Below are 14,327 nucleotides of genomic sequence, written 5' to 3'. Positions count from 1 at the left end.
AAGAATGGGGACATTTGACATAAAGAGCCAAGAACCTCTCATGTGCCCTCCCCTATACACACAGACACACACACACACACACATAACACACACACAGACACACACACACACACATACACACGCACACACACACATTTCCCCTCCAAGCATGCTTAACTTGTGCTGACCACATAGGGCCTGGGATTTGACCAAGTCTGTGTTTGGCCCATCAAGGTGAGCACGAGCCTAGGAGATGGCCGTGATGGAAGTGGCCTGCCCAGGCACTCCTGGGTCAGCAGTCGGGCAGCAGAAGGAACTCGCCAAAGCCAAGGAGAAGACCCAGTCCCTGGGGAAGAAGCAGAGCTGCATCTTCAAGCTTGAGGCCATGGAGAAGAGCCCGGTGTTCTGTGGGAAGTGGGAGATCCTGAATGATGTGATCACCAAAGGCACGGCCAAGGAAGGTTCTGAGGGCGGGCCGCCCGCCATCTCCATCATCGCCCAGGCCGAATGTAAGGACCTGGGCTTGCCATGGATACAGTGGCAAATTAGTGGGCTTGCGGATGGGTGGCTGGGCACAAGAGGGCCAGCCTGGGAGTCCCCATGGGAGAGCAAGGTCAGAGTGACTGTTCTAGAAGCATCTCTCCAGACACAACTGAGGGTCTAGCCCAAATTGTATAAGAAGGAGCTGTTAAGATGCTAGGGTGGATCATGGGGGCCATAGCCAATAGAGGGTGTGCCGTTGTGACCCTAACAGGGAGCAGCCAAGAGTCAGGATTGCTTAAGGACTTACAGGACCATCAAGCCGGCCCCTAGCCTTCTGCTGAAGCATTGAATGGTAGCTCCTCTGACCCATAGACCCTTACCCTGTTCTTATGCCTGCTGTGCCAGTCTCTGAGCTGCTGGCAGGCCAAGCCCAGCTTTCTCTACTTCCACTCCTGTTGCCTCCAGATAATAGCTATTGATGGCTGCCTGGGAAACAAGAACTCCCAGGGGGCCGCTATAGCATCAGAGCCCCTTTCCCTCCATCAGCACCATCCTCCAGTCCAGATGTCTTGGGCTAGAACCCAGAGAACCTGGCATTTCTCTCCTTGTACATGCATCCTCTGCTTCACTTCCCAAGGCTTTCCAAACGAGAAAAGAACACTGAAAATGAGCTCAGATGAAACGAGTGCACATGCAGACACACATGTGTAAACAGAACTACATGGCAGCTTGTTTATCAGTTGTGGTATGTGGGATGTTCTAGGAAGCTTCACCATAAGTTGACACAGGCAGGCTCCCTGTGATCCCCATTTTACAGACACGCCTCTCTTCACTGGGGTAAGCTGGGACACAGGGTAGCCCCCACTGAGAGAGAAGATGGTGGCCGGGAGGTAAGAGCCACCAGACAGAGGAATATGGCAGGGAAACAAAATGGGTATTGGGGCCTGCCTGTAAAGGGCTCTCTCCTAAATGTCTTTGTTCTCATCCCCTGGATCACAGGTGAGAATAGCCAAGAGTTCAGCCCCACCTTCTCAGAGCGCATTTTCATCGCAGGGTCACAGCAGTACAGGTAAGAAAGCCAACTGGAGCTGGGAAGGAGGGAGCCAACACCACGCCCACCGGCCCGCTGCCTGCCCAGGCCACGCCCATCGGGCCTCTGGCTCCCTGCCTCAGCACCTGGGATCTGCCCCTGGCAGCCACCCAGCTTTCCTGGCCCAGCTACTCTCAGCCAAGTCAGCGTTTCAGAAGCTGCCCCGGCAGCTTGACATTTTATTTTTACTCTACCCCGAGTCCTTGAGACACCTCTGCTTTCTCCTCAGCAGGAAGGGTTCCGGGAACAGCAGCGACTTTGAGCTGGTTTATAGCCATGAGCACAGTCCGGAGGGGCTGCTTTAGGGGAGACACCCGCAGGGGTCAGGGTGGGAGGCTTCTGTCCTCCTTTAGGGGAGACACCCGCAGGGGTCAGGGTGGGAGGCTTCTGTCCTCCTTAGGGTCTAGGCAAGTCCTTATGTGGCCTCAGGTACCCTTTGGCCCAGAGGATGGGTTTTTCTGATGAGCTCTTCTTTCGGCTGCGTGAGAGAAGTTTGCAGGCTCCCAGAACCCCAGGAAGGGTTATGGCTGAGGCTGTGGTCAGAGCCCATGGCTGTTCCACAGCACCTCCCTCAGACCCTTGCCTGAAACAAGTTCCTATAATACCTGACATGGGTGGGAGTCTGGCAGATCCTTGGTGACTACACCAGCCTGAAAGGTAGTCCATTTGGCAGCTCTCATGTTCCCATGGCAACTAGGTACCTCCAAGGGCTAAGGGTAGAGATAACAGAAACTCTGACCTGTCAGAGCTAAGATGCCTGGCCTGAGAGTGGTCCCCTCTGGGTCAGTTCACCCAAGGAGCAGCAAGAAAGCTGGCACCCTGGAGAAGTACTGAGGGTCTGCCCCAGACCGTGGCAACAAGCAGTTTATGGGGCAACCTGCTGAGGGGCCAGGCGCTAAGGCTTATGAACTGCTCTCGTTTAGACCCTCATCCTTGGGGGTTAGGAACTAGCCCACACTATTTAAGTACAGAGGTCCTGCAGAACTCTGTTTTGGTCAACAGTGGGCCACATACACAATAGCAGTCCCATAGGCTCACGTCACCTCGTAGTATACAGCTGTCCGAATTTGTGCTAGTATACTCTGATGCTCAGGCGTACTCACCTGACACTGCGCTTCCTCACTCGCGTCCCCTGTCATTAAGCATGCGTGACTGCAGTGACAGCGATGGCTTTGTACTGAGAGTCTGTCTTCTCACTCCCTTGCACTTTGAATGTGGCTATGCCCCTTTTTTTGACAGCCAGTCTGAGAGTCTCGATCAAATCCCCAACAATGTGGCCCACTCAACTGAAGGCAAAATGGCCCGTGTGTGCCGGAAGGGAAAGCGGCATGGCAAAGCCCGAAAAAAACGTAGGAAGAGGAGGTCGAAGTCACTGGCCCAGGCAGGAGGGGCCTTAGCCAAGCCCCTGCCCAGAACCCCTGAGCAAGAGAGCTGTACCATCCCCGTTCAGGTGAGATCGTCTGCCTGTTGCCCTGGTCCCAGCTCATGGACGTTTGGACTGGGACATGTAACGCCTGTATTTTTCCTGCAGGAAGATGAGTCTCCACTAGGCAACCTTTATGCCAGAAATGTCACCCAGTTCACCAAGCCTCTGAAGGGACCAGGTCTTGGCCACCTGTGCTTTAAGAAACAAGATGAAGGCCTGCGACCGGTGCTGCCTCGACCAGAACTGCACAAACTGATCAGCCCCTTGCAATGTCTAAACCACGTGTGGAAACTCCACCACCCCCAGGCCGCAGGCCCCCTGCCCCACCCCACTCACCCCTTCCCCTATTGCGGAATGCCCCATCCTTTCCCATTCTACCCCCTGGAGCCCTGGAGACCCTATACGTTGGACTCCATCTTCCTGGACAAACTAGCCGGTGTAAGTGGCCAGCGGCCTCTGCCTGGCCCACCACACCTAAGCAAGCTGGCCTACGGAGACAGTCAGAAGCCCCTGCCTGGCCCACACCTGAAGTGCCCGTCCCAGGGTGCCCTAGAAAAGGTTCCTGTGGAGGAATACCTGGTGCATGCGCTACAAGGAAGTGTGAGCTCAGGCCAGGCCCACAGCCTGGCCAGCCTGGCTAAGACATGGTCATCGGGGAGCTCCAAGCTGCAGAGGCTCAGCCCGGAAACTGAGGACAACGAGGGGGTCCTGCTTACTGAGGTAACTAACCGCCCTCAAGCTCAGTCGCCACCTCTCAGAGGAGAGGCCACAGATGGGGTCGGGGTGGGGCTTGCTATGGAAGCAGTGTCAGCAGACCCTGAGAGGAGGTTCCCTGGATAACAGAGTCCCTCACACCCATGGTAACAAATCAGCTCGCTCATTGCGGATTGCAGCGTTGGGAACTGTGTGATGGGGATTCTGTTATCATGACATAGGCATGAAACAATGAACCTGAAGAAAGGTTTGTTTGGGCTGATAGTTCAGAGGGCCCAGCTCTATGGCTGAGCACCTGGTGGAGAAGACACAGAGAGAGATGAAGGCACTGGATCCCAACTTTCTCTTGAAGGGCATACCCCAGGATTAGGCATACTTTCTCCCATTAGGCCATACCTCTTAAAGGTTCCGCACAATCAATAGCCACAGGGTGATGACCAAACCTGGGCTTTACTGCTTGTGTGGCATCTGTGTGGCCCTCCACCCACAGCCTCACTTCCCACAGCCTTGCTAGCTGCCGCTTTTTTTCAGTTCCTCAGGTTGTTTCACTGTTGCTGGATTGTGTGTGTGGAGTGAAAATATCCCATGAACAGAGGATGGCACTCTCCCTCTCCCCCCCCTCTCACCCTCCCTCCCTCTCGCCCTCCCTCCCTTTTCCTTCAGTTCTCTACCTAAATAACTTTGGAACTAGAAGCAATTTGTTCAGCCTGAGGGATTGATTCTATTCACTTTTAATACTGTGCTTGCCCCATCTCTTCAACCTTCTAGTTACTGAGTCATATGTTTTATTATCAAGGTTGTTGGTGATTCTCCTCCTCATTACAGGGACTATCTGCCCATCCCGCCTCCCTGGCAGCCTATGGAAGCCATCTTTGTTTTTTGTTTGTTTGTTTTGTTTTGTTTTTTAAAGATTTATTTAAGTATACATCATGCTACTTGCAGGCCAGAAGAGGGCACCAGATCTCATTTTACATGGTTGAGAGCCACCATGTGGTTGCTGGGAATTGAACTCAGGACCTTTGGAAGAGCAGCCAGGGCCTTAACCTTTGAGCCATCTCTCCATCCCCACCTTTGTCTTCTATTCCTTTGAACCCCTTTTGGCCTGACTTCCTTATCATCCCGCCACGGGGCCGGTGGTATCTTTGGATGTGGCCATTCGGCCATCAGAGCTGGAAAGCCTTCCCCACTGTAGCCCTTTGTCCCCTGCTACCCATGTCATTGAAACTGACCTCCTCCTCCTCTTCACCCCCAGAAACTCAAACCAGTGGACTATGAATACCGAGAAGAGGTCCACTGGGTGACACACCAGCCTCGGGTGGGCAGAGGCTCCTTCGGCGAGGTCCACAGAATGAAGGACAAGCAGACAGGCTTCCAGTGTGCTGTCAAAAAGGTATGCCAAGATGCTACACCACTGGGCTTGTATCCCAATTTCCAACACTGGGGAGGCTGAGGCAAGAGGATGGCCATGGATTCTAGGTCAGCCTGGACTACGCTGTGAGACATAGTAGATGGAACTCCAGAGAGCTGAAAGGGAAGCCACACAGGGGCTGCTGCATTCCACCTCAGCTTTCTGTCAGCAACAGAGCTCTGCCCTAATGGCTGGCACCCTAACTGCTCTTGGGTCAGCTGGAGTTGGGAGGGAGCGGTCTGGGTCACATGGCCCAGTCTGATTGCTGCCCTTGGTATGCATGTCTGTGAGGCAGTACAGGAGCACACAGCTCCGGTCTAGATACAGCCCTGGCCGCTGAGGATGCCAGGGCCTGTAGGGGCAAGTCCAGACCTGGGAGATGTTTGAGTTCATAGGAAGCTCAGGCTGAACAAAAAACCCTCATGACACAGAGCTCGTCGTGGCTGAGTGACTAGAACAGTAACCACCACCTGTCTGGTGTCTCCCGAGAGGAAGCTAAACACTGGAGTTAAACCTGCCTCCCATTGGCCAGGTGCACTGTGGCCCAAGACAGCAGGACAACAGTGTGAAAAGGTGGCCCAGGCAGACATTAAGGACCTGCACTGGTGGCCAAATCAGGTTCAAATCCAAATCTGTCACAGGCCATAGCTTTGAAGAGAGGAAGGAAAAGGAGCCGCTTGTCCTAAGGTCTTGATGTTCCATAGGAAGCTCCAGTCACCTCCCCTGTGGCTTGCCCATGGCCACCCAGGTAGCCCCAGAGCCTGAGGCTTCCTTGTCTCACTGTCCCAGCCTAGATGGGGACGAGCAGCTGCTGATCCACAAGTCTCGGTAGTGTCAGCTCTGCTCCTCAGCACCTCTTAAACCCTGCTTTGGAAGTCCCCTCTCCTCTACTGGAAGCCAGCTTGTCCCTAAGCAAAAGGACTAAGGACCGGAATTTATGTGGATCGTTTTGGGGATTTTGTTTGAGTTGGGTTGTGACTTTGTTTTGTTTGGGTTTTTGTTGTTTGGGGGGGGGGGTCTGCCCACAGGTTGAAATAACTGTCTCATGTCCTGATCTCTGCCCGTGTATCTCAAGTAATGAGATCACCCAGGTGCAGCATGCCTTGGGTGGCCGCCATGCAGAGCGGACCCTGCCTCTGCCGTGATGGCTGTCCTGGGCTTTGGGAGTGACTCCAGCTGGGATGTGAATAAGCCTGATTTATTGCCTGGGTTCATTCTTGGGCCAGGCTATGGCAGATGTCAAAGCTGAGCCTCAGAGTAGAAGGATAAGAGACGAATCTGTGAACTTTACCTCAGGTTTCACACAGGCTACATGAAGGGAGCAAGTGCCACCACCATCCTCACCCTCAGCATCACAAGCACACACTGAGTTCTTGCCAGCATGGGTCATCTTCCACTCGGATGCCAGGACCACGTGCCTAACCTCCTTAGCCGCAGTTCCCCTCCCCCGTCCACCAGAGTAGGCTCAGCTGTCCCTTCCAAGAGGAGAGGCGGCGGTGGGAGGCTGGTGAGACAGTGTGAAGTGTCCTGCAGATGGATGCCCAGTGATGGGAGCTTAGTCAACAGCTTCTCAGCTGCTCCTCGGCTGAGATCCTCCGAGTCCCAAGCAACAGAGTAAACAACCCAATACACTTCTCTTGTCCTGTGTCGGGGCAGTTGGAAAGGCTCCAGGCTCCAGGCCTGGACTTCCCGGGGCTCTGGCTGTCCGCTCTGAAAACTCTTACCTTCTTCCTCCGGCTAGTGTGGTAGCATCAACCCATCCTTTCCCTCAGTGGTAGGATTAGAGCTTGAAGTTCATCCTGGACAGTTTTTAGCTCTAAGACCTAATTTTAGGGCACGCCTAGCAAGTATGAGGCCCTGGGTTCTAATTCTGATACTACATGCACAGAAGTTCCCCGAGTTCCCTGGCAAAGGAATATGGAGGCAGGACAGGAGCCGGTCTGGGAATCAGGGGTCAGGCTGCCTGTGCCTGTTTAGTGTTCCTGGGAAGGATCCTGGCCATGAGAAGTTGCATACTACAGCAGCCCCTCGGTCTTCCCTCGGGAACATCCGTGGCCTTAGGTCTTACTGGCCACAGATCTAGGCCTTCATGTGAGGCTTTGTCTTGTTTTTATGATCTTAATCTTCTATGTATTTTTAATTAATTCTTATGACATGTTCTTGTGGGAGGAGACACATGTCATGGCGCAGATGTGGAGGTCAGAGAAGAACTTGGGGTTGGCAGAAAGCAAGCACCTCTACCTACTGAGCCATCTCTCCAGCCCCTACCTGCTGAGCCATCTCTCCAGCCCCTTTTTCAATAGCAAACAAATACCGGCTCACCATAAATGAAGTCAAATGCCACCAAACAAGTCAAATGTCTCCCTTGTCCTCAAAAATGCCATCTGCAGTCTATCTTTTTAGACTCTTCATGTTTAAATTTGGCTGTATCTTTTATGAAAATGAGATCCAGTCCTAGAGATTATTCTACACTGTGACTCATGCCCCTCCCCCCAACACACACCATGGGTCACATAGAATGGTCAGGCTTTTAAAGTAACCAATATATAAGTTCTCCCTGTTGGTTAATGTACTTATAGGATCTTAAAATTCTTGGAACATGATCCTAAAGTTTATGTGAGTTGCCTATGTGGTCATGGACATGGTTTGATGGCCAAGAAGCCATATCACTAAGCAGATTCTCAGAGAATTGCTATCTGCCCTCGGCAAGAGGAACTGTTTGTTTTAAGCCATCTGGCCCAAGCATAGGATTCTGGGAGCCTCCTTTTGGCTCCATCACCGATCTGGAATAGAGTGTCACTGGCCAAGTCAAACCAGCTGTCCTGGAATACCTACTTTGTGCCAGACACTGTACAGGGACCGGTGTGTGCATGTGGGGGGTGGGGGGTGGGTGGAGGGGTGTAGTTGTGGGGGGATTGTGTGTGTGTGTGTGTGTGTGTGTGTGTGTGTGTGGTGTGAGTTTGTGTAGTTGTTTTGTGTAGTTGTTTGTGTGTGAGATATGTGTGTGTGGTATATGTGTATGTGTGTGGGATGTGTGTATGGTATATGTGGTCTTTGTGATTGTGTGTGTGTGTATGCGTGATGTCTCAGGATTGAACCAGGGTCTCACACTTGCTAGGCAAGTGTGTTCTAGTGAGCCATATTCTCAGCTTCTCAAGCTTCCAGCCAGCCCTCCCTTCACACATGCTGGTACTGCAGATGTACAGGGCCACACTGGCTTTTTCTGTGGGTTTCAGAGATCAGATTCAGATCACAAGCTGGCTCTGCTGATTTTCACCTGCTGAGCCATCTCCCTGGCCCAGGGCTAGAGTTTTAAATGAACTCAGGCTTTTACATGGTGTGTTGGAGAAGCAGCACCAGCCACAAGCCCTTGTTTGAGAGCAGGGACCAAAGGAGCACCGTCCAGAGGAGGACGAGGAAATGGGGACCCTGACTTCCTAGGCATCCCTGTCCCATTCTGTGTTCTCCTTCCCATCGTGCATATTCCTGCAGTCTTCAGAAACTTGTGAAGTTACTTGTACCCACTTATGACAGAAAAACAGATTAATAAGCTAAAGAAAATAAGGAGTTTCAAGGAGGGGAAAGTTGTCCCCTGGCTCAAGCGCCTTGGCACTGCAGCAGAGGGAAGTGGCCTCTGCACTTGGCAGAGCTTGGATGCTGTCTGCAGTCTCCCTGGGAATGCTGCTCCTGATGATGTGTAACTGTGGCCAGGAGTCCAAGCTTAGCCTGGAGTGCAGCAGCTGGCAGCTCTAGGGTCGGGCCTCCCCAACCAAGGTCTTGGCTGTATACTCTGTTTTCAGTGACTTTGGATGAGTTCTTTGTGCCAGCCTCAGCCTCCCCATCACACAGAACCACCCCTTCAGAGTCTGTTGTATGAAAACCATCGTCTACTGCTGAACAGCGCCAGGCTCGTGGCAGTGGATCTTAAATGTTAATTCCCACTCACGGCCCCATCACAGCTCAGCACTGTTGTTGGGCATGAGAGCACTGAGGTTCAGAGAGGTGGTTCAGGTGCTGTCTGGCCATGGGGGAGGGGACCCTTCTCCATCTGACTTCATGTGTGCTAACTAACCAAACTTGATATTCTTCAAGTAGCCAAACGAGAGACATTGTCCACTGATAGGCAAAAGTCCAAAACCCCCACTTCGGCAGAGCTCCTGTTTGTCCAGTCAGCAAGTCTGGAAACAAAAGCTGGGCCAAACTAGTCTGTTGCCGCTGTCGCCCCCTGGCGGTGCCGCTCCAGAGAACCCATAGCAGCCAGAAAATTCAATATAGGACTCCTTTGGTAAGCTGCTCTCCTTGTAGGCAAGAGGAAGTGGGAAGCCAGCTCTGCCCAAGTGTCCTAGTCACCAAGCATGGAGAAAGACCCCATCTCTCTGAATCCTCACACCACCCTGAGCAGGCAGCTGTGTCCCCACCATTCTCTTAGACACATGGTTGATGGCAGCAAGAGGCCTTTCTGTGAATGGCCTGACCAGAAGCTAAGCACAAGATGTTTGTATCCATGGCCTAATGCTTCCTGCCATGCCAAGCTGATGAACCCCAGAAATAGGAGTGGGTGACCCCAGGCTTCCAGATTAGTAGAGGCATTGCCAGTCCATCCCCAGGAGCCTCTGTGTACCCAGATGCTATGGAAATTGCTTCAGAGTAAACAGTAATATCAATGCAGGCTGCCTACATGGACAGTTTAGTCCTTTGGGAAGTGAGTGACTGGGGCCGGGGAGACAGTTCAGTGGATGGAATGCATCTCGAGGATTGGAGTTCTGATCCCCAGAACCCACATAAAGACCAGACGGGCATGGCGGCCACTTGTAATCCCAGAACTTGGGGCGGCCACTTGTAATCCCAGAACTTGGGGAGAGAGACATGAGTTCCCCAGGCAAACTACACTAGCCAGAATTAAGGAGCTCTGGTTTCAACAGAGACTGTGCCTCAATAATGTAGAGAACCACAGAGGTCAGGCTATCAACAAGCACACATAACACACGTAAGAAAATTAAAGCAGGTAATTATAATAAAGTTGCTACAAGGGGGATTGGAGAGATGGCTCAGCAGTTAAGAGCACTGGCTGCTCTTCCACTCGCGTGGCTGCTCACAGCATCCTGGGACTCTAGTTTCAGGGGATCTGGAATCTTCTTCTGCCCTACTCACAAATGTAGACCATATGCATGCACTCTAAATACATACACACACAATTACTATAATTTTTGAGAAGAAAATTGCTACAAGGGATGCTGAGAATCCAGGGCAGCGGTTCTCACCCTTCCTAACCCAGGCAGCAGTTCTCACCCTTCCTAACCCGGGCAGTGGTTCTCACCCTTCCTAACCCTGCCACCCAGTTTGTGTGTTTACTTTTCTGATTGCTGCTTGTTTTTCGAGACAGGGTTTCTCTGTATAGTCCTGGCCGTCCTGGAACTCACTCTGTAGACCAGGTTGACTTTGAACTCAGAGATCCACCTGCCTCTGCCTCCCAAGTGCTGGGATTAAAGGCGTGCCCACTGCCAATGCTGTGGCCCTTTTACAGTTCCTCATGTGGTGACCCCCAATCATAAAATTATTTTCATTGTTAATTCTTAACTATAATTTGCTATTATGAATCACAATAAATATGTGTTTTCCAGTGGTCCTAGGTGACACCTGCAAAGGGGTCATTCAACCCCCAAAGGGGTTGAGACCCACAGGTTGAGAACCACTGCTCCAGAGGGTCTTCATAGAATCAGGCATAGCTCAGCCTTCTTATCCCAGCACGTGGTATGCTGAGGCAGACTGGAAGTTCAAAGCCAACCGAAGATACATAATGAGGCCCTGCAGTGGGTAGAGGGTAGGCGGGGTTAATAAGGCCTCATGATCTAGAGATTTTCCCCCAGTAGAGCTGGGAGGAAAGAATGTGTTTGGTAGATTGAAGGTGGGGAGCATTCCAGGAGCCTGGAAAAAAATGTTTTTGTGTGACTGTTTTTGTGCAGTCAGCTCTGTGGCACTGGTGTCTGACACCAGGGGATCATACATGGGTTAAGCTTAGTTCCCAAGGGCCTGGCAGGCCCACCCACCTGGTCCCACTTGGCCTGAGCATCAGCACTAAGAGAGTCATCAGTTTCTGTGCACAGAACACCAACAGTTCCCCAGCCCGCACCCGTCACCCTGACTCGGGCCACTGGGTCTTCCAGGTACGGCTCGAGGTATTTCGGGCAGAGGAGCTGATGGCCTGTGCTGGACTGAGCTCACCCAGAATCGTCCCTCTCTATGGAGCCGTGAGAGAAGGCCCATGGGTGAACATCTTCATGGAGCTTCTGGAAGGTGAGGAGGCAGGTCCTGTCTTTATCCCTCTCAAAGTTCAAGGCCAAGAGGTAACCCTCACTTAGACCCCTGCCTCTACTCAGACTGCGTCACCTCTTACCCTGCTCCCTTACCTCACCTGCCCTTTGCTCTTGCCCCCATGCGTGGAGGCAGGGGAAAGCCCCATGTACAGACTGACTGTTCTTTACCTAGGTGGCTCGCTAGGCCAGCTTATAAAGCAGAAGGGCTGTCTGCCGGAAGACCGAGCTCTTTACTACCTGGGCCAGGCCCTGGAGGGGCTGGAATACCTCCATATACGCAGGATTCTGCATGGCGATGTCAAAGGTAAGGCCCTAGTCACCATGAGAAGCAGCAGCTGCCATGTAGGACCATCCAGAAAGTTGTCTGACTAGAGGCCAGGTCAAGCCAGTCTAGGGTGGGCTGGGGCCTGGAGCCTGAAGTGACTAACCTGCTCCCCCTCTTCCTTTTTGCCCGGGGCTGCCTACAGCTGACAACGTGCTCCTGTCCAGTGATGGAAACCGAGCTGCCCTCTGCGACTTTGGCCATGCCTTGTGCCTGCAACCTGACGGCCTAGGAAAATCCTTGCTCACGGGTAAAGCCTCGTTCTCTAACTCACGATCACAATCCAGCGGCCATTACTCAGCATTAGCCTTGTACCACCATGCTTTCCACGTCGGGATAAATGATGTGACCACTCTCTGTCCCTACGCGGAACTCATCCTCACAGCCACCACGGTTGTTACAGGCTTCTGGTGTGCATAAACACAGCAACAGGTGCCAGATGCTCCTTAACCATTACTGTGACCAATGCTCTGACCTTAGGCAGCAAGGGCCAAAAGGCCAAAGGTCCTGCAGTAGGTCCATGCTTTGTAGTCCTGACTGACCTAGACATATATAGACCAGGTTGGCCTCAAATTCACAGAAATCGGCCTGCCTCTGCCTCCCGAGTGCTGGGATTTAAAAGTATGCTATACCCAGCTAAAATTCATATTTTTTACTTTTTATTCATGTGCTCTTTGTTGTTAATTTTAAAATAAATTGTTATGTATACAGTGTTCTGCCTGCATGTGTGCCTACAGGCCAGAAGAGGGCATCAGATCCCACTACCATGTGGTTGCTGGGACCTTTGGAAGAGCAGCCAGTGCTCTTAACCTCTGAGCCATCGCCCCAGCCCATTTGTTGTTCATTCTTTTTTTTTTTTTTTTTTTTTTTTTTTTTTTTTTTTTTTTTTGAGACATAGTCTCACTGTGTGGTACTGGCTGGCTTCAAACAGTGTTAGGCTTACAGGCCGGTGCTCTGATTCCTTCTTCATCTTGTGTATTAAACAACTATGACATGTCCGTGTGCGTGTGTTTGTGTGTTTGTGTGTGTGTGTGCGCGTACGTGCATATGTGCATGTGTGTGTGCGTGCGTGCATGCATGCTTGTGTGTGCATGTGTGTGTGTGCACACACGCGTGTGTGCGTGTGTGTGTGCGTGTGCATGCGTGTGTGCATGTGTGTGCATGCATGCATGTGTGCATGTGTGTGTGCATGTGTGTGTGTGCATGCGTGTGTGTGTGCATGTGTGTGCATGTGTGCGTGCGTGTGTGTGCATGTGTGTGCGTGTGCGTGTGTGTGTGCATGTGTGTGTGTGTGCGTGTGTGTGTGTGTGTGCATGTGTGTGTGCGTGTGTGTGTGTGCATGTGTGTGCGTGTGTGTGTGCGCGCGCACGTGCGCTTTTATCTTGCTTGTACTTATCTCTCCAGTCCTCTGCTTCCTTTCTCGGCTCCTCTCTGGTCCCCTGCCTGCCCTGAGTCTCCCCTCTGCTCTTCACCACCGTGCCATCTCTCCAGCCCCTCCCTTCTTTCATGTGACTTACACTGTGGAGTTAAATGTAGACCCTGCATATGAGAGAAAATGTCACATTTTGTCTCTTCCCCCCATTATACTCCATGGCTTCCCTGTCCCTCCCTTTGGGCTTTTCCTCCTCTTTCTTTAGCTGTTACCCGCTCTAGCCACCATTTCTGCTTGTTTTTAAACAGGGTTTCACTATGTAGTTCTGGAACTCTCTATGTAGACCAGAGAGTTTGTGGCCTCAAAATCCAAGAGAACCTCCTGCCTCTGCCTCCCACTTGTGCTGGGATTAAAGGCGTGTGCCGCCACACCCAGCTCAGCTGTACCTTCTATTTTCATGTCATACTTATTTATACTTAAATCTAGGTTTGAAGGCGGGCTGTATAGCATAGTCCATAGAGTGCTTACCAAGCACACATGAAGTCTTGGCTTTCCAGAATTCCATAAACTGAGCATGAAGTCACATGCCTGTAGTCCCTGAGCACTCTACACCCAGGTGGAGACAGGAGTCAAAAATTCAAAGTCAGCCGGGCGGTGGTGGCATGCTTTTACCTCCTTTAATCCCAGCACTTGGGAGGCAGAGGCAGGCGGATTTCTGAGTTTGAGGCCAGCCTGGTCTACAGAGTGAGTTCCAGGACAGCCAGGGCTACACAGAGAAACCCTGTCTCGAAAAAAAGTAATGATAATTATAAAACATTGTTAGCCAAGCCTGTAATCCTAAGATGGGGCCCAGCCTGGGTGAGAAGCAAGGTGGGCTAAGACCAAGCATGCCTTGGGAAGCTGAGGCAGGAGAATTGCAAATTCAAGGCGAGCTTTGACAACTTAGTGAGACCCTGTCTCAAAATAGAGAGTAGAAAGGGTGATTCACTGTAGCTCAGTGTTAAAGTGCCTGCCTAACATGCAGCAGGCCCTAAATTTGGAAAAAAAGTTGACATCCACTTAATTGTATCTGTTGGCTCTTTTTTACCCATTTAATAAGTATGTGCTTTTGTGCATATGAATTTCCTGGATTTCATTATGGAGGGGTTGGGGTTCTGTTTATTTGCATGTTTATTTTGATTTGTTTTTTGTACTTATTTTGTGTATGTGTTATTACTGT

General features: G+C 51.6%; 1 protein-coding gene across 3 annotated transcripts in view; it reads left to right on the top strand.

Annotated features, from left to right (window-relative positions):
- Map3k14 (mitogen-activated protein kinase kinase kinase 14) overlaps window positions 1-14,327 on the top strand; it is a 45,586-nt gene that overhangs the window by 22,943 nt on the left and 8,316 nt on the right. For all 3 annotated transcript variants that reach the window (XM_031354965.1, XM_031354967.1, XM_031354968.1), the window contains 8 exons: window positions 214-488; window positions 1,462-1,531; window positions 2,792-3,002; window positions 3,084-3,698; window positions 4,945-5,082; window positions 11,265-11,394; window positions 11,587-11,718; window positions 11,882-11,986. In XM_031354965.1, coding sequence (XP_031210825.1) covers window positions 233-488; window positions 1,462-1,531; window positions 2,792-3,002; window positions 3,084-3,698; window positions 4,945-5,082; window positions 11,265-11,394; window positions 11,587-11,718; window positions 11,882-11,986 — 1,657 coding nt within the window. In that variant the 5' untranslated portion in view covers window positions 214-232. The remainder of the gene's footprint in view (window positions 1-213; window positions 489-1,461; window positions 1,532-2,791; window positions 3,003-3,083; window positions 3,699-4,944; window positions 5,083-11,264; window positions 11,395-11,586; window positions 11,719-11,881; window positions 11,987-14,327) is intronic.

The sequence above is a fragment of the Mastomys coucha genome, unplaced genomic scaffold (genome assembly GCF_008632895.1).
Source record: "Mastomys coucha isolate ucsf_1 unplaced genomic scaffold, UCSF_Mcou_1 pScaffold5, whole genome shotgun sequence".
NCBI classification, from domain to species: Eukaryota; Metazoa; Chordata; class Mammalia; order Rodentia; family Muridae; genus Mastomys; species Mastomys coucha.
Note: the sequence above shows the minus strand (reverse complement) of the source record. Positions and strands in the feature narration are given on the sequence as shown.